At 49.9% G+C, this 18,887-nt stretch overlaps 1 protein-coding gene across 1 annotated transcript in view; it reads left to right on the forward strand.

Annotated features, from left to right (window-relative positions):
• LOC103166611 (maestro heat-like repeat-containing protein family member 1) overlaps positions 1–18,887 on the forward strand; it is a 43,650-nt gene that overhangs the window by 7,895 nt on the left and 16,868 nt on the right. Inside the window, exons 5-13 of the mRNA XM_029059882.2 lie at positions 4,454–4,616; positions 5,747–5,839; positions 6,171–6,325; positions 6,456–6,596; positions 6,821–6,919; positions 7,734–7,812; positions 8,583–8,693; positions 14,537–14,610; positions 15,321–15,431. Coding sequence (XP_028915715.1) covers positions 4,454–4,616; positions 5,747–5,839; positions 6,171–6,325; positions 6,456–6,596; positions 6,821–6,919; positions 7,734–7,812; positions 8,583–8,693; positions 14,537–14,610; positions 15,321–15,431 — 1,026 coding nt within the window. The remainder of the gene's footprint in view (positions 1–4,453; positions 4,617–5,746; positions 5,840–6,170; positions 6,326–6,455; positions 6,597–6,820; positions 6,920–7,733; positions 7,813–8,582; positions 8,694–14,536; positions 14,611–15,320; positions 15,432–18,887) is intronic.

Consider the following 18,887-nt stretch of genomic DNA (forward strand, 5'->3'; position numbering starts at 1 on the left):
TGTGACACGGTGTCGGAAGAAACGGCTCGGAGGCTGGGCCTGACATCAGACCGGTGAGTATTACAAAGCAAGCGTTCCGAATTGCAGGGTTTTCCAAGAATGCAACCTCCACATTATAGGAGACCTGGGTACACTGGCGATGAGGTAAACTCACACTCAAATCTGGAGGAGCAAGAAAGGTAGCCTAGTGGAAAGAACGCGGGTCTAGGAGATCGGAGGACTAGGGTTCTAATCCCAGTTCTGCTGCTTGGTAGAATGAACTCGGCCAAGTCATTTCACTTCTCTGTGCCTCAGTTCCCTCTTCTGTAAAATAGGCTTTGAAACTTCCTCCCTCCTAGTTAGACTGTGAGCCCTGCGTGGGACAAGGGACTGTGTCCCGTCTGATTATCTTGTACTTATGCCAATGTTTAGTACAGTGCCTGCCACATAGTAAGTGCTTAAATGCTATAATAATAATTCTAGTACTATTACTTTTACTATTACTAATAAGAATAATCACGTAGAAGCCTTTAGCGGCTGATCGGCCTTCAATTTTTGCTAATCGTGATTGAGTTAAAGCCCTATTAAAACCATGTCTCCTCCAAGAAGGTTTCCCTGACTTACTCCCTTTCCTCCCCCTCTCTTTTTCCTCCCTTCTGCATCACCTATCCATTGGAGTCTGTACCCATCACGCACCGCTATTCTCCTCATCCCACCCTCAGAAAACAGCGTGCCTGTGCATGTATGCACACACAGAGACACACACACAAACACATCCTTATACTCTGCTGCTTCCCTAGGTGTAATTTATTTTTCGATATCTGCCTCCCCCATTAGATTGCAAACTCCTTGAGAGCAGGGATCATATCTACCAACTCCATTGTATTATACTCTTCCGAGTGCTTAGGACAGTGCTCCTCACACAGTAAACACTGAAGAAAAGCAATTGTGCATAATGATAGAGCAGAGGCCTGGGAATCAGAGGAACTGGGTCTAATCCCGGCTCTACCCACTTGTGTGCCTTGGGACCTCCGACAAGTCACTTTACTTTTCTGTGCCTCAGTTACCTCATCTGTTAAATGGGTATTAAGCTGTGAGCCCCATGTGGGACAGAGACACTGTCAACCCTATTTGCTTGCATCTGCCCCAGCACTTAGTACAGTGCCTGACCCATAGTTAATACCACAGTTATCATTATTGTATCTATTCCATCCCTCTCTCTGACCATAACCCTCTCACCTGCCTCCGCTCTCACACCGCTCCCCCGGTAAATCTGTATTACTCCCCCACAGAGACCTCAGCTCTCTCGACCCCATGCATCTCTCTCAACGCATCACACCCCACCTTGTCTCCCTATCCTCTCTACCCACGCTCGATGATCAGATTACTGCTGTCAACTCCACCCTCTCTACTCAGCTCAACTTGCTCGCTCCCCTTTCCCTCTGTCGCTCTCGCTGCACTAACCTGAAGCCCTGTATCTCTGCCTCTGTCCTCCTCCTTCGCTCTTATGCTAGAGCTACTGAACGCTGCTGGCGAAAGTCTAAACACCAGGCCAACGTTGTTCACTTTAAATTTATCCTTTCCTACCTTAACTCTGCCCTCTCCTCTGCCAGGCAAAACTATTTTTCTTCTCTCATTGACACTCATGCCCATCACCCCCGCCAACTGTTCCGGATATTTAACTCCCTCCTCAGGCCCCCTGTTCCTCCCCCTCCTCCATCCCTCAGCCACAACGATCTGGCCACCTACTTCATGAGGAAAATTAACACTACCAGGTCTGAGCTCCCCAAAGTCACCCCTCCCCCTTCTCCATCCCCCCCAACTTCCAACCGTCTCCCCTACTTTCCCATCCTTCCCAGCAGTATCTTCAGAGGAGATCTCCTCGCTCCTCTCAAGTGCCACCTGCTCCATCTGTGTTTCGGACCCCATTCCCGCTCATCTTATAAAAACCATCTCCCCTTCCCTCCTCCCCTCCTTAACTTCCATCTTCAACTGCTCACTCTCCAACGGCTTCTTCCCCTCTGCCTGCAAACATGCCCATCTCTCCCACATCCTAAAAAAAAAATCCTCTCTTGACCCCACTGCCCCTTCCAGTTATCACCCTATCTCCCTCCCACCCTTTCTTTCCAAACTCCTAGAACGAGTCGTCTACACTCGCTGCCTTGAATTCCTCAACTCCAACTCTCTCCTGGACCCCTTCAAATCTGGCTTCCGTCCCCTCCACCCCAGCGAAACTGCCCTCTCAAAGGTCACCAATTACCTCCTTCTTGCCAAATTAATTCATTCATTTATTAAAGTGTATTTATTGAGCACTTACTGTGTGCAAAACACTGTACTAAGTGCTTGGGAAGTACAATTCAGCAACACATAGAGACAATCCCTACTCAACAATGGGTTCCCAGTGGCTCCTACTCTATCCTAATCCTCCTCGACGTCTCAGCTGCCTTTAGCACTGTGGACCATCCCCTCCTCCTCAACACATTATCCAACCTTGGATTCACGGACCCCATCCTCTCCTGGTTCTCCTCTTATCTCTCTAGCCATTCATTTTCAGTCTCCTTCACAGGGTCTTCCTCCCCCTCCCATCTCCTAACTGTAAGGGTTCCTCAAGGGTCAGTTCTAGGTTCCCTTCTGTTCTACATCTATGCTCACTCCCTTCACTCATTCACTCCCACGGCTTCAACTATCATCGCTATGCAGATGACACCCAAATCTACATCTCCTCCCTTGTTCTCCCTCCCTCCCTCCAGGCTCATATCTCCTCCTGCCTTCAGGACGTCTCCAGCTGGATGTCTGCCCACCACCAAAACTCACAATGTCTGAGACTGAGCTCCTTATCTTCCCTCAAACCCTGACCTCTCCCTGACTATCCCATCATTGGACGGCACTACCATCTTTCCCGTCTCTCAAGCCTGCAACCTTGGTGTCATCCTTGACTCTGCTCTCTCATTCACCTCACACATCCAATCTGTCACCAAAACCTGCCAATCTCACCTTCACAACATAGCCGATCCGCCATTTCCTCTCCACCCAAACTGCTACATTGCTGGTACAAGCTCTCGTAGTATCCTGACTGGATTATTGCATCATCCTCCTTCCTCCTCTCTGATCTCCCTTCCTCCTGTCTCTCCCCGCTGCAGTCAATTCTTCATTCCGCTGCCCAGATTATCTTTCTGCAGAAATGCTCTGGGCATGTCACTCCCCTCCTCAAAAACCTCCAGTGGTTGCCTATCAGCCTTCGCACGAAACAAAAACCCCTCACTCTTGGCTTCAAAGCTCTCCATTACCTGGCCCCCTCCTATCTCACCTCCCTTCTCTCCTTCTACAGTCCAGCCCGTACACTCCACTCCTCTGCCACTCACCTCCTCACTGTGTCTCGTTCCCGCCTGTCCCGCCGTCGACCCCTGGCCCATGTCCTACCTCTGACCTGGAATACCCTTCTTCCTCACATCTGCCAAACTAACTCTCTTCGCCTACTGAGAGCTCACCTCCTCCAGGAGGCCTTCCCAGACTGAGCCCTCCCTTTCCCTCTGCTCCTCCTCCCCTCCCCATGGCTCCTACCCCCTCCCTCTCCTCTACCCCCTTCCCCTCCCCACAGCACTTGTGGATATTTGTACATATTTATTGCTTTTTTATTTTATTAATGATGTGCATATATCTATGATTCTATTTATCTATTTTGATGGTATTGATGCCTGTCTACTTGTTTTGTTTTGTTGTCTGTCTCCCCTTTCTAGACTGTGAGCCCGTTGTTGGGTAGGGATTGTCTCTGTTGCTGAAATGTACTTTCCAAGTGCTTAGTATAGTGCTCTGCACATAGTAAGTGCTCAATAAATATTATTGAATGAATGAATGAATGAATATAATGCCTTGTTTATAGTAAGTGCTTAACAAATGCCATTTAAAATAAATGAATAAATAAATGTCATTGATTGCTCGATAGATTGAACTAATAAGTGGGTTTGTCATGACCTGATTATGAACCTAAGTCTTTTTTCTGCTCTGTTTGTACCTCACCAGTCCAGATCCTCCATTTCTGTTTGTTGGTGTTGTTCCTAAGGGTAGTGTGTTTCTCTTTAGCCTTTTGAATTGAACTTATTTTTGTAAGCATTTTTTTCCATTTTTATCATTGTGTGTCTATTGTATATTCTTTGTTTTATTTTTGCCTTCCTACTAAGCCTCTATCTACTTTCACTACAATGAGTCCCTGACTTTCCTGTCTGTCTAGCCAGGTACTTCTCTGGTGTCTTTCTTGATGACTGCCTGCTTTCCTACCTGGGAGCTGCCTACCTGTCTCAGGGCATCTCCACCCACTTACCATCTGGTTCCATCCTTTCCAGTCCACCATCCTGAGAGAGCCCCAGAGGAGAGATGGGGAAGAGGGGGAAGGGATCATCCACTGCCTCCCCGCCCCCCGGATCCAGTAGTCTCCTGGGAGACGTTTCTCCCTGCAGGAAACGGGTCTTCTTTACAGAAGCCGCAAGGAGAATTGGAGGAATTGGCCAGCTATGTCATCGTGGCTGTGGGGCTCCAGTGCCCAGGAACTATCATCATGAAGCTGTGGGACAAGGTGCAGCTGCAGAGCTTGCCCCCTCGGGGCCTCCTGTTGGCTATGGCGAAGCTTAGCTGCAAAATTGGTAAGATTCCCCAAGAAGGGCACTGGCCCACTGAGTCATCCCTTAGGACTTCCCAGAATACCCATGCCCCACCTCTGCCCCACTCCCATCGTACAATTCCCTACCGAATGCTCTTCTCCCTGGATTTCTCCTCTGGGCTAACTGGCTCCCAGATTTATTTCTATTTATTCATTTCTTTTATGGTATCTGTTAAGTGCTTACTATGTGCCAGCCACTGTACTAAGCCCTGGGATAGGTTCCAAGCTAATCAGGTCGACACAATCCATGTCCCATACGGGGCTCACAGCTTTAATACTCATTTTACAGATGAGGTAACTGAGGTACATAGAAGTGAATCGACCTGGTCAGGGTCACCCGGTAGACAAGTAGTAGAGCTAGGATTAGAACCCAGATCTTTCTGCCAGACCCGTGCTCTACCCACTAGGCCACGCTGCTTCCCAACTTCCCCTGGAGCCATGCAGGGGCCCAAAGGGGAGGCCCTGGGGTCTTCGCAGGATCGGAGATTAGGGAGTTAGGAGGCTGATGGATGGGGTGGAGTGGTCTAGTTGAAAAGCAATGGAGACGGTCCGGGTGTCCGAGGATATGTATGACAAAAGGCGAGGCTACAGCCACTGAGTGGGCTGGCCGGGGAAGGACTCGAGCATCTGTTCCCGGAGAGGGCAGAAAACTCCAGTAGTTATCCATCCACCCCTATGTCAAACAAAAACTCCTCACCATTGTCTTTAAAGCAGTCCACCACCTTGCCCCCTCCTACCTCACCTCACTTCTCTCCTGCAACCCAGCCCGCGCACTTTGGTCCTCTTCTGCTAACCTTCTCACTGTGTCCCCATCTCGCCTCTCGTCTCACCGCCGACCCCTAACCCATGTACTGTACCTGTCCTGGAATGTCCTCCTCCTCACATCCAGCAGACAATGACATTGTGGGCAGGGAATGTGACTATTTTGCTCTATTGTACCCTCCCAAGCGCTTAGTACAGTGCTCTGAACACAGCGCTCAAGAAATTTGATCGAATGAACGGGTGAATGAAGGAGGGAAAGCACCGTTGGGTTGCTTTCTAGCGTGCGGATGATGGAGAATCTCCCTCGGGTGGGATCCAAGCTAAACCCGATTATCCGTCCCTGCTTCCCAGTCATGGTGCCTTATATTGGAGCTGCGTGGGACTGCATTCTGCCCATCCTGCGCAAAGCCCAGGCTGAAGAGGACATGTTGGCGTTGTGCAGCTGTGAGGACCCTCCCGATGGAGCATGGGAGAGGGTGAAGGGAAGGGCCTTGGGCTCAAGGAAGGGGCGGAACGATCACCACGGGCAGCAGGGTGGGTGAGGAGCAGACAAGCTTCTCGGTGCCTAGACCTACGACCTCTGCCCCTTCCTCTCCTCCCCAGGGACCCTCTTCGGGCTGTGGGTTTAGACGGTGCCCGGGCCCACCGGGAGCCTGACTGGTGCCAGTGTAAAGAGGGGGCGACCGGGCCTCTCGGCGGGCAAGCCCGGAGGGGGGATCCCGGGCCCTTTGCTGGGGGAGCAGTTCCTCGGTGCCACCACCCCTCCCCCTCACAGTGCTGCATGGATTAGCTGCCAGTGCCCACCAGCACTTAGAGATGGGCAGCGAGGACGAGTTCTTGTTGGACATCACGCGCGAATCAGTGGCCATCAAGGCGACCTTGACTCTGAGGGTGCTCTTCAACCGTTGGCCCCTGAAGCATAAGAACAAGGTGAGCGGAGGCTTGGTGGGTGACAGTGGAGGGGTGGACCGGGACTGGGACCAGAGGAAAAGGCCAGCGGGCCCGGGGCCACGTGGCTGAAGGATGCGTGGAATCCCTCCCCGTCACCTTCCGGGCGTAGGTGACAGAGGCAACCCTGGACATGCTGGGCAATCTCTTCTTCCTCATGCGGCCGGAGAAGCTCAAGTGCCAGTTGTCCTGGCTGATCCGGCGGCTGTTGGACCTGTCCAAGTTGGGTTTGGAGCCTCTCTACATTACCAAGGTGAGCCGGGGCCCGGACCGGAGCGGCGGGGTGCTGCTGGGGCCTTCCCTGAGCACGACCTCCTCCTCTCCACCTAGCTTCTCAGAAAGTTGGAGGGAGCCGGGGGGAGCAGGATGGACCCCTTCTCCTTTGGAGCTTTCCCGGGCCAGCCCGGTGCCCTCACCTCCCCTCGGGAGTTCCGGAGGAATCAGACTGGAGGTTGAGGTCTCCTCCTTTGTTGACAGTGTCTCTGCTCCCTTCTGGAAGCTGTAGTAGCCAGTGGGAGCGGGAGTGTGAACCTGACGTCCCACCTAAGCAGTCTTCTGACTCTGCTGTCTGGACAGGTGAGGTCCCTGGGAGGGTTGGAGAGAAGGAGGGGAGCTCCTCCTCTAGACTATAAGCTCCTTAAGGGCAAGGAACATGTCTCCTCATTCTGTTGTGTGCTTCCAAGCACTCAATAAACCCGGTGCTCTGCACATAATAAGCACTCAATAAATATGAATGATTGAGGGGACCACAAGCTCACACGGGTCCCGAATGGCCCTTCCAGGGAAGGTGGCAGAGTAGCCGGAGGACTGTGAGCCCCTTTGAGCCCCAAACATCGCTTCCCTCTAAACGAGGGGCTCCTTGGACCCAGTTAAAGCAACTTCTCCTTGCTCTGAGCTCTGAGCCAGCTGGCATCTCGTCACTGCCCCCCGGGCCCAGTCCTGCCCCCCACCAGAGTTTTCCCAGTATCCCGGTGGGCCACTTTAGCCCTGAGGCATTGGGCTTGTTGCTTCCTCCTGACCCCTTGTGAGTGTCAGACATCCCCAGGAGCCAGCCCACGTCAGATTCTGTTCAGTTTCGGGGACACCCTCTCTCCCCACCCACCTCCGTTCCCCCTCGGCCACCTCGCCTTTGACAAACATCCCGATTCCCAGACCCAAAAGAGGAGGAGAATGGGAGAAGAGGCCGAGGTCCACTTTGCTTGGACTGCTCTCTCCATCCCCTCAGAAAGGCGGAGAATGACGTGATCTCAGTTTGAGCTGAGAATCAGAGCTCCAATCTTTTGCTTTTCCTGCGAACCACTTTTGGCTCCCGGTGGTGGTCTAGGGGAGGTTCTTAATGCTCCCTCCGTTTGGCTCCACCTTCCCAGCCCTGACTGCCTTTCTCCGGTAGGTGGCCGCTAAGGTGGTCAGCTCGGCCCCGCTGGCGGAGAAGAACCACATCATGGCGCTGAAGGCTTTCCGAATCCTGAGTAAGAGGGGTGGGAGACTTAAATACCGGTCCTGCCGCTACGGAGGCGGGGGGCTCGGGTCATTCAGCTCATAGTCCGTCTTGGGGAGGCTCTGGAGCAGCTCTTTCCAGCACCCTCCTAACTCCTCTCCAGCCTCCCCTGCCCCCCCGACCCCAAGCCCCTCAATCTCCCCAAAATCAACTTTTGGCCCCACACCAACAGATCGGACGTTCGGAATGGGCTTGCCGTCCCATTTCACAAAGAGTTTATTACACGTGATAATTTACATCTTGTTTCCTTATCATTTGCATGAGATTCATTTGATCTCAGGGTGCAAAAATCCCTACCCCCTGCTCTGCTGCTTTACCCTGCATTCTTCAGGAATTGGTCCTGTTCTTCATCATCCTTTGCCTCTCTCCCCTCGTTGTCACCAGCCCCAGTTCTGAACATTCCTCCAGATCAGTACTCAGTCCTGTCTTGTTTCCCCTAATTCCCACCAGTTCACGTTCCTCTATCTCCCGCGCTCTCCGTGCTGCCGGTATTGAGTTTGGTTATTCCAACCTAAAAAATGAAATGCCTGATTTGACCATATTTAGATGGCAACGCTGATCGAGAATCCCTTCCGTAGGGGGTGCCGTGGTCCAGTGGCAGGGAGATCCGTGTGACCCTCGACCTCCCCACTGCCACCTCTCAGCCTTCCCGTCGCACACATTCACAGAGTCCCGAGATCTTGCCAGAGTTGGGGGTCATCTCAGTGAGGGCAGGTCCCCTGGCTTTCCCCTCCGTGACAGCCCAGCTGTATAACGAGCGCATGATCAAATTCCTCCGAAGAAACTTAGAGAACAAGGACGTGACCCGAATCAACAAGGCACTCCAGATTTTCCGGTACGTGGTGCTGGAAGGTGAGTGGAGAAAGGAACCTTTTTCTTTAAGATAGGTGTGAACCTTCTTATATAGAGATATAGTCTCAGGTTTTACCATAACTCACCCACGTTAGGAGTCAAGGCAAGGAAAGCTGTGTTCCCGACCTGGCAAAATGTGTCACTTAATCTTTTGGTGCCTTGGTTTCTCCATCGGCAATATGGAGTGAACAATCGGAGTTCCTCCCTACTTCCGAGAAACACTTGGAGGAGGGAGATAACTGATGTGGAGGAGTTTTACATTCTGAGGAGGAAGGTACTACAGAAACCCAGGGTTACTGTGGTTCTGATTAGTCTCAACTGGGCCAGTGGAGAAATACCCTCCAAGGCGCTACTCTGAGGGCAAACTCCAGGAAGGAGATGCCAACCCAAAGGGACCCAGGAAGGTTGAGTTGAGAAGGATTGAAGAGTCTCTAGCTCCTCTAAAGAGCCCCCGTCCGATTCTTCCTGGGAAGGTTCAGAAAGATGGTCCGCTGGAGATCTTGGCTTCAGGAACATGGCGGCTCTTAGAGCAGGATTCCCACCTTTCCCCAGAGAGGAGGGCCAGAAGTAATCACTGGTGACTGGAGGGATGGAAGGGACTGGGAGAACTAAGGCACAGGAGGATGCGGAAAAGCAGCATAGACTGGTAGATTAATCATCGGCCTGGCAGTCAGAAGGACTTGGGTTTTAATCCCAGCTCAGCCACTTGTCTGCTGCGTGACCTTGGGCAAGTCACTTCACTTCCTCAATGATTCAGTTACCTCATCTGTAAAATGGGGATTAAGACTGTGAGCCCCAAGTGGGACATGGTCCTTTTTGAACCTGATTAGCTTGTATCTACTCCAGTGTGTAGTGTAGTGCCTGGCACATGGTAAATGCTTAACAATCATTGTAAATGCTTAACAAATGCTTAACAAACATAAAACGGGGGACTCTGAGTATGGATTAGGTAGGGTGGAAGTGGACCATGAGGGTATATCCTTTCTGTGTGTTCAATTATGGAGTTATCTGCCTGTGTTCTTTCAAAGCGATATGCTTCAAGAAGTGGTCAAGAAGGATTGCCAGCTGTTTTCTGCTCTTCTATTCCTTTTTTTTTTGTATTTGTTAAGTGCTTACTATGTGTCAAGCATTCTTCCCTCTCTTTAATGTCTTTTCTTGGCTTGATTCTTCTCCACCATATTGTCTCCCACTTCTGTCCTTGAATCAGCATGGCCTAGTGGATTGATCATGAGCCTGGGAGCCAGAAGGACCTGGGTTCTAGTCCCGGCTCTGCCACCTGTCTTCTGTGTGACCTTGGGCAAGTCACTTCACTTCTCTGCACCTCAGTTACCTCATCTTTTAAAATGGGGATTAAGACTATGAACCCCATGTGGAAAACGGACTGTGTTCAACCTGATCACTGTAGATCTACACCAGTAATTAGAATTGTGCCTGCCACATAGTAAGTGCTTAACAAGTAACATTTAAAAAAAAATCAATCAACCAGTGGAATGTATTGAGTGCCTACTTAGTTACAAAGCAACCCATCAATCGTTAATCAACAGTATTTATTGAGCATTTACTATGTGGCAGAAACTGTACTAAGCATTTGGTAGAGTACAAATTGTTTTTACGAGATGTTCTTCCCCTCGACTCTATTTATTGCCATTGTTCTCGTCTGTCCGTCTCCCCCGATTAGACCGTAAACCCGTCAAACGGCAGGGACTGTCTCTATCTGTTGCCGACTTGTTCATTCCAAGTGCTTAGTACAGTGTTCTGCACATAGTAAGTGCTCAATAAATACTATTGAATGAACAGAGTTAGCAGTCATAGTCCTTACCCCAAACGAGCTTGCAGTCTAGAGAGAGATCCTAATAAGTGTTTGGTAGAGTACAAAAGGAGCAAGTTACCTATCCCCTGACTTCAAGCACTTTATAATCTAATGGAGGAGATGGAAAGACAGAAATTATTTACAAACAGTGGGAGCAGGAAGAATAACAGGGATAGGATATGTCGGAGCAAGAGATTGGAACAGAAGTGGCTGAAGAAATAATTGAATATGTAAATAAGTATATATATGTAAATATACATATGAGTTGAGATAAAAAATAATACATATATAGGTACTAAGGGCAGATTTGAGATTGTAGTGAGTTAATTGAAGAAAACATTTTAGAGCAGTGGGATTTTAGGAGAGATTTAAGAAGTTCTGGCAATTCTGGCAGAAGATTCAGATGAAGATTTTACCAGACTTGGGCTTGTAGTGGACCCCCTCAAGCCAAGGGCTAGCTCTCCCCAACCCTTAATGAAGGGCAGACACCTCTCCAAAAACTTTCAGGAATTGACAAGGGTGATGGGTTGGGAGTGGTGTTGCAGAGATGACTGGGATGGGGCTCTAAAAAATCCAGGGGGGTCCCTTGTGGATGGACTGTGCTCAACCTGATTATTTGGTGTCTGCCTCCGTGCTTGGTACAGTGTGTGACATATAGTGAATGCTTAGCAAATATTATTACTATGATTATTATTAATATTAGGATCCCAGAGCAGCTGCTGCTTCTGTCAGGACAATAAAAAGGCCCTCTCAGTGAACAGAGGGCAAAGTTGGGAAAGATTTGGGAACTAGGAGCAGTGGTTCGAAAAGTTGAAAAGAAGCAGAGAGAAAATCGATCGGGTTTAAAGAGGCATGTATATAGGTAGAAAGAAGGATTAGATTGAAAGTGTACATTGTACCCGCTGGGTGGCTCAATAATGTTCCGCCTCTTTGCAAATCAGCTCCCTTCATCTCCTCCTCCGACCCCATCCCTTCTTACCTTTCCAAAACATTTCCACTCCTCCCTTCTCTCCTTCCCTGACCACCATCTTCAACCAATTGTTCACTTTCCAGAGACTTCTCCACTTCTTTCAAACATGCTCGTGTGTTCCCTATCCTAAAACAATTCTCCCTTGACCCAGTGACTCCCCCAAGTTATCACTGCATCCCTGTTAACACTGTTATCACTCCTACCATTCCTCTCCAAATTCTTTGAGCGAGTTGCATGTACCTGCCACATCCACTTCTTCTCCTCCAATTCTCTCCTTGGCCCCCTCCAACCTGGCTTCCGCCCCCTTCGCTCCATGGAAACCCTCTCTAAGGTCTCCAGTGACAACCTTCTTGCCAAATCCAACGGCCTCTACTCCATCCTATTCCACTTGGACCTCTCAACTGTCTTCAACACTGTCAACCACCCACTTCTCCTGGCTTCGATCAATCAGTCAATAAATCATTCACTTATAATAATGTTGGTATTTGTTAAGCCCTTACTATGTGCAGAGCACTGTTCTAAGCGCTGGAGTAGATGCAGGGTAATCAGGTTGTCCCACGTGGGGCTCACAGTTTAAATCCCCATTTTACAGATGAGGTAACTGAGGCATAGAGAAGTTAAGTGACTTGCCCACAGTCACACAGCTGACAAGTGGCAGAGCTGGGATTTGAACCCATGACCTCTGACTACAAAGCCTGAGCTCTTTCCACTGAGCCACACTGATTCTGTGAGTGCTTACTATGTGCAGATCACTGTTCTAAGCATTTGGGAGAGTACAGTATAACAACATAGAAACCTTCCCTGCCCACAGCGAGCTTACGGTCTAGAGGGGGAGAGAGACATCGATATAAAGCAATAAACTGTGGATATATATATATATAAGTGCTGTGGGTCTGGGAGGGGAGATGAATAAAAGGAGCAAATCAGGGTGATGCAGAATGGAGTGGAAGAAAAGGAAAAGAGGGCTCAGTCATGGAAGACCTCTTGGAGGAGATGTGCCTTCGATAAGTTTTTGAAGGTGCGTGGAGTAATTGTCGGATATGAAGAGAGGTTGTTCCAGGCCAGCTTCTCTGACACTGTCCTCTCCTGGTTCTCCTCCTATCTCTCTGACTGCACATTCTCAGTCTCTTTCATTGACTCCTCCTCTGCCTCCCACCCTCCAGCTGTGGGAGTCCCTCATAGTTCAGTTCTGGATCCCTTTCTCTTCTCCATCTACTCCCACCCCCTCAGAGAACTCATTCACTCCCACCTCAACTACTGTCTCCGTGCAGATGATTCCCAGGTCTACATATCTTGAACTGACCTCTCTCCTTCTCTGTAGTCTCGCTTTTCCTCCTGGCTTCGGGACATCTCTACTAGGATGTCCCACCGACATCTCAAACTTAACATGTCCAAAACAGAACTTTTCATCTTCCCACCCAATCCCCGTCTTCCCCCTCACCTTCCCAACGCGACCATCCTTCCCATACCCTCGGTATTATCCTTGACTCATCTCTCTCATTGGAGAGTGTCAAGGAGAAAACTGGGGGAGAAGAAAAATTCACTCAAGGAATTGGGAGTGGAATGATAGAAGGGAGATGGGGCGATAACTGGAGGGAGCCGTGGGGTCAAGGAAGGGTTTTTTTAGGATAGGCTACAAGAGCGTATTTGAAAGAATGGGGAAGAAGACACTGGAGAGTCAGTCAGTCAGTCATTCATATTTATTGAGCGCTTACTGTGCTAAGCACTATACTAAGCGGCTGGGAGAATACAATATAACAATAAGCAAACATATTCCCTTCCCAGAACGGGCTTACAGTCTAGATGGGGAGTCGCACATTAATATAAATAAATAACAGATATGTACGTAAGTGCTGTGGAGCTGGGAGTGAGAGCTGAATAAAGGCAGAAGGGGTGATGCAGAAGGGATTGTGAGAAGAGGAAAGGAGGTCTTAAGCAGGGTCTATCTCACCCTCTAGAGTTTAAGCTTGTTGTGGGCTGGGAATGTGTCTGTTTATTGCTATATTGTACTCTCCCAAGTGCTTAGTACAGTGCTCTGCAGATAGTAAGTGTTCAGTGAACCCGATTGAATGAGTGAATGAATGGAAGGCCTCTTGGAGGGGATGTACCTTCTATAAGGTTTTGCAGTAGTGGAGAGTTATTGTCTGTCAGATGTGAGGAGGGAGGGCATCCAGGCCAAAGGCAGGATGTGGGAGAGAGATCAGTGATGAGATAGATGAGATCGAGGCATAGTGAGAAGGTTAATATTAGAGGAGCAAAGTGTGTGGACTGGGTTGTAGTAGGAGAGTAGTGAGGTAAGAGAGGAGGGGACAAGGGGCCTGAGTGCTTTAAAGACAATGGTAAGGAGTTTCTGTCCGATGCAGAGGTGGTTAGGCAACCACTGGAGATTCTTGAGGAGCGGGGAAATACGGCCTGAACGTTTTTGTAGAAAAATGACCGGGGCAGCAGAGTGAAGTATGGACTGGATTGGAGAGAGACACGAGGCTGGGAGGTCAGCAAGGAGGCTCATACATTAATCAAAGCGGGATAGGATAAGTGATAAGTGAAGTGTTGAAGATGGCAGTCGGGGAGAAAGAAGGGAAGCCCTACACATAGAACTCAGTAAATATCTTGAATGACCGACGGATTGGCTCAGCCTCTTTCTATCATGTGAACCATTACAGCCAATCTGTCCCAGAGCTTCCAAAGTTGTGGAGGTGGGACCACTGGGGAGAATCACCTCCCAGGCCCTGCCTCATTCCATGTCACTGGTCCCACTCAGGCTCTGTCTCAAACCCTGTCCCAGTCCCTGCCCCAGACCCTGCCTCAGGCTGTGACTCAGACCCTGTCACTGGTCCCACCCAGGCGGGCCCTGCCCCAGACCCTGCCTCAGACTCTGCCCCAGGTCCTGTCAACAGGCCCACCCAAGCCTCTCCCCAGGGCGGTCTACTTCTCTGGTGGCATTTGGGGGCAGAGGAGTACAGAAGATGGAAAAAGCTTCCTCCCATCCCCGCTCCCACCTCTTCGCCTTCGAAGGATCGATTCTTAGCTTGGTCTCTTTCCTCTTGCTCTTTCTCCCTCCAGTGCCCCAGACAGAGAAGCTGATGGTGCAGGTGATGCCATCCGTCATTCACCTCATCCAGGACAACAAGGAACCAGTGAGCCACTGCAAAACCTTATAGCCAGGTTTCTATAGCCCCGGAGCCAGGTGGTCAGTCAGACAATGACAAAGTCCAGTCCAGCTGGCCTGGGGCACCCCTCTGCCCCCAACCCTCCACCTCCCAGACACACCTCTGCAGTCTCGGCGCTATGGGTGTTTCATGCCCGAAGGCCAGTGGCTGGTCGGCGGTCAGGCACTTTAATAATAGCCATCGCAGTATCTGTTAAGTTCTTACAATGTGCCAAGCGTTGTGTTAAGTGCTGGGGTCGATGTAAGATAATCAGGCCCCAGATGGGGCTCGCTGCCTAAGTAAGGGGGAGAACAGGGATTGGCATCCCCATTTTGCAGATGAGAGGCACAGAGGACTTAAGTGACTTGTCCAGAGTCACACAGCAGTCGAGTGGAGGAGCCGGGATTAGAGCTCAGGCCCTCTGACTCCCAGGCCCGTGCTTTCTACTAGGCAACACTGCTTCTCTGGGTCAAGGAACCTTCTCTGGGGAGGGGAAGAGAGCAACAATCTGCTTCTGGCTTGCATAAAGACCTGAGCTGTGGGCTCCAAGTCCCCATGTTCACATCCTGGCTCTGGCCCTGGGCATCTGGGATAAGGGGCTCCAAAGGGTCCGCCTGAAAGTGTGGGTCCCCGGACCCGATATTCCTGGGGGGTCGTGGAGGTTCCCAGGAGCCTCAGGAGCGGGACCGTCTCCACAGGTGAGGAGCAACCTGCTGCAGCTCATCGAGGCCCTTGGCCAGGGCAGGTACTTCGAGTGGCCCGAAGGAGAGGTGATCCTGGACTATATCCTCCAGCTCAGCGTGCCCAAGGTCAGCTCCCCCAAGGGGTGAGGGACTCCGGGGGGCAGAGGAGCCAGGAGCCAGGGGAGGGGCCAGTCGCACCCCACGGGGGAGAAACCGGAGGCGGCGAGCACCAAGTGAGGGGCAGTGAGCGGGGCTCAGAGCAGAGATAGACCCCGGAAGACTGGGACAGGACTGCGATTTGGAGGTAGGTCTAGGTGACGAGTGGATCAGGGCCCGGTTTGGGAGCCCGTGGATTGGGTTGGATCACTGCCAAATCCAACCCACTCAGGCTCTGGTAGCAGTGCTTTAGCAGTTAGAGGAAGTGGAGGAAGCCTGCCTTGGGCATCCTGGATAAAGAGCCACAGGACGAGTCCACGGTGACCCTGCATTTCCACCCAGGGCCCTCCTCTGCGTGCAACTCTGGGCAAAAGCCTTTCCCTTGGCTCTGGGGCTCAGCCCTTCCCCCGCGGCTGGACCCTGAAATCCCACAAGCCCTCGTTTGGGGGATTCCAGAATTGGGACGGGGGCCAACTGGAATACGACGTGATCTAGAGGATTGAGCATGAGCCTGGGAGTCAGAGGGACCCATCTGCTGTGTGACCTTGGGCAGGTCGCTTAATTTCTCCGTGCCTCAGTTCCCGCCTCTAGACACTGTCAGCTCACTGTGGGCCGGGGATGTGCCCGCTAATTCTGTTATATTGGATTCTCCCAGGCGCTTATCAAAGTGCTCTGCACTTAGTAAGCCCTCGATAAATACCATGGATTCATTGATGGATAGAATTTCAGAAATGCATTTTTCTTTTGGGCCGGTAAAACTATGACATCTGGACTGTAAGCTTGTTGTGAGCAGGGAAAATGGCTTCCAGCTATGTTATACTGTACTCTCTCGAGTGTTTAGTACAGTGCCCTGCACACAGTTATGATTGATTGGTGGATTGATGTAAACCGCCATGGGCATTACAACTTTCCTCTAGTAGTAAAGGTCACGATGCCGCTTGACCACCCTCTGAGGGTAAGGTAGTGTACTGAACTCTTGGGAAAGTACAACAGAAAAAAGAGCCACATTCCCAGCCCATGAGAAGCTTACCCTCAAATCGAAATATTTTTGAATAGAGTACTCTTTCTGGAATTGAACCCAATACCATTTCCCCTTTGGACCAGGCTCCCTTCTAGCCTCGTTCTATCCCTTTTTTATGGTATTTTTTTGTTAAGGGTTTACTATGTATCAGGTGCTGTTCTAAGTGCTGGTGTAGATAAAAGTTTATCAGTTTTGACACAGTCTCTGTGCCACATGGGGGTCACAGTGTAAATTGGAGGGCAGAGGATTTAATCCCCATTTTACAGATGAGGTAATTGAGGCACAGGGAAGTGAAGTGACTTGACCAAGGTCACACAGAAGCAATTGGCAGTGCTGGTATTAAAATCCAGGTCCACTGGCTCCCAGGCCCGTGCTCTTTCCAGACCATGCTACTTAACGTGAAGAATCCTAAGGGCATTTATTATTCGTGAAATCAACATTGAGAATTATGTTTCAGTGGGAAATAAGGGGACGTGTTCCAATACCCTCCCTGCGAATCATGTAAATTTATAAAAAGTGTCAGGTCCTACTGACTTTGTTCTGTAGTTTTCTCCTAAGTGCTTAATACAAGTGCTCTGCATTCATTCATTTGTATTTATTGAATGCTTACCATGAGAAGCAGCGTGGCTCAGTGAAAAGAGCATGGGCTTGAGAGTCAGAGGTCATGGGTTCGAATCCCAGCTCTGCCACTTGTCAGCTGTGTGACTGTGGGCAAGTCACTTCACTTCTCTGGGCCTCAGTTACCTCATCTGTAAAATGGGGATTAATTGTGAGCCTCACATGGGACAACCTGATTCACCTGTATCTACCCCAGCGCTTAGAACAGTGCTCTGCACATAGTAAGCGCTTAACAAATACCAACATTATTATTTGCAGAGCACTCTACCAAGCATCTGGAAGAATACAAAATAACAATAAATGGACAGTTTCCCTGCCCACAACGAGCTTATAGTCTAGAGGAGGGGGACACATACATCAATATAAATAAATTAAAGATATGAATATAAGTACCTTGGGGCTGGGGATGAATAAAAGGAGCAAGTCAGGGCGACTCAGAAGGGAATGGGAAAGGAGGAAATAATAACAATAATTATAGCGTTTGTTAAACACTTATTATGTGCCAGGCACTGTACTAAATGCTAGGGTGGATACAATCAAATCTGGTTGGACACAATCCCCTGTCATTCATTCATTCAATAGTATTTATTGAGCACTTACTATGTGCAGAGCACTGTACTAAGCGCTTGGAATGTACAATTCGGCAACAGATAGAGACAATCCCTGCCCATTGACGGGTTCACAGTCTCAAACCCCATTTTACAGATGAGGTCACTGAGGCCCAGAGAAGTGAAGTGACTTGCCCAAGGTCACCCAGCAGACAAGAGAAGCAGCGTGGCTCAGTGGAAAGAGCACGGGCTTTGGAGTCAGAGGTCATGGGTTCGAATCCCGGCTCGGCCACTTGTCAGCTGTGTGAATTTGGGCAAGTCACTTAACTTCTCGCTGCCTCAGTTACCCCATCTGTCAAATGGGGATTAACTGTGAGCCCCAAGTGGGACAACCTGATTCCCCTGTGTCTACCCCAGCGCTTAGAACAGTGCTCGGCACATAGTAAGCGCTTAACAAATACCAACATTTAAGTGGCAGAGCCGGGATTAGACCCCATGACCTTCTGACTCCCAGGCCCGTGCTTTATCCACTAAGAAAGGGGGGCTTAGTCAAGGAAAGCCTCTTGGAGGAGATGTGCTTTCAGTAAGGCTTTGAAGGTGGGGAGGGTCACTGTCTGTAGGATTTGAGGAGGGACGGCGTTCCAGGCCAGAGGCGGGAGGTGGGTGAGGGGTTGGCAGTGAGATAGGTGAGATAAACGTACAGTGAGAAGGTCAGTATTAGAGGAAAGAAGTGTGTGGGCTGGGTTGAAGTGGGAAAGTAGTGAGGTGAGGTAGGAGGGGGCAAGATGATTAGGTGCTTTAATTTAAAGCCAATGTTAAGGAGGTTGTGTCTGATGCAGAGGAGGATGGGCAACCGCTGGAGTTTTTTGAGCAGTGGGGAAACATGTCTTGAACGTTTTTGTAGAAAAATGATCTGGATAGTCACTCAGTAATTATCACTGATCAATTAATTCCTATTTGACAATGATGAATATCAATAAGATTAGAGTACATAAGAATAAAATTAATTCAGTGGAGTACCATACCCCTCTTGATTTGCTGCAAGACCTCAAAGCAACAATTCTTGGTGAATCCCTTTTATGTTGACATTCTTCAGACCGTTTCCCCCGAAGCCAAATCAGAATTGGGATTTTTTTTTTTAATGATATTTGTAAAGTGCTTACTGTGTGCCAGGCCCTGTACTAAATGCTAGAGTAGATACAAGCTAATCGGGTTGGACACAGTCCCTGTCCCACGTGG

Source organism: Ornithorhynchus anatinus, chromosome 3 (assembly GCF_004115215.2).
Source record: "Ornithorhynchus anatinus isolate Pmale09 chromosome 3, mOrnAna1.pri.v4, whole genome shotgun sequence".
NCBI lineage: Eukaryota > Metazoa > Chordata > Mammalia > Monotremata > Ornithorhynchidae > Ornithorhynchus > Ornithorhynchus anatinus.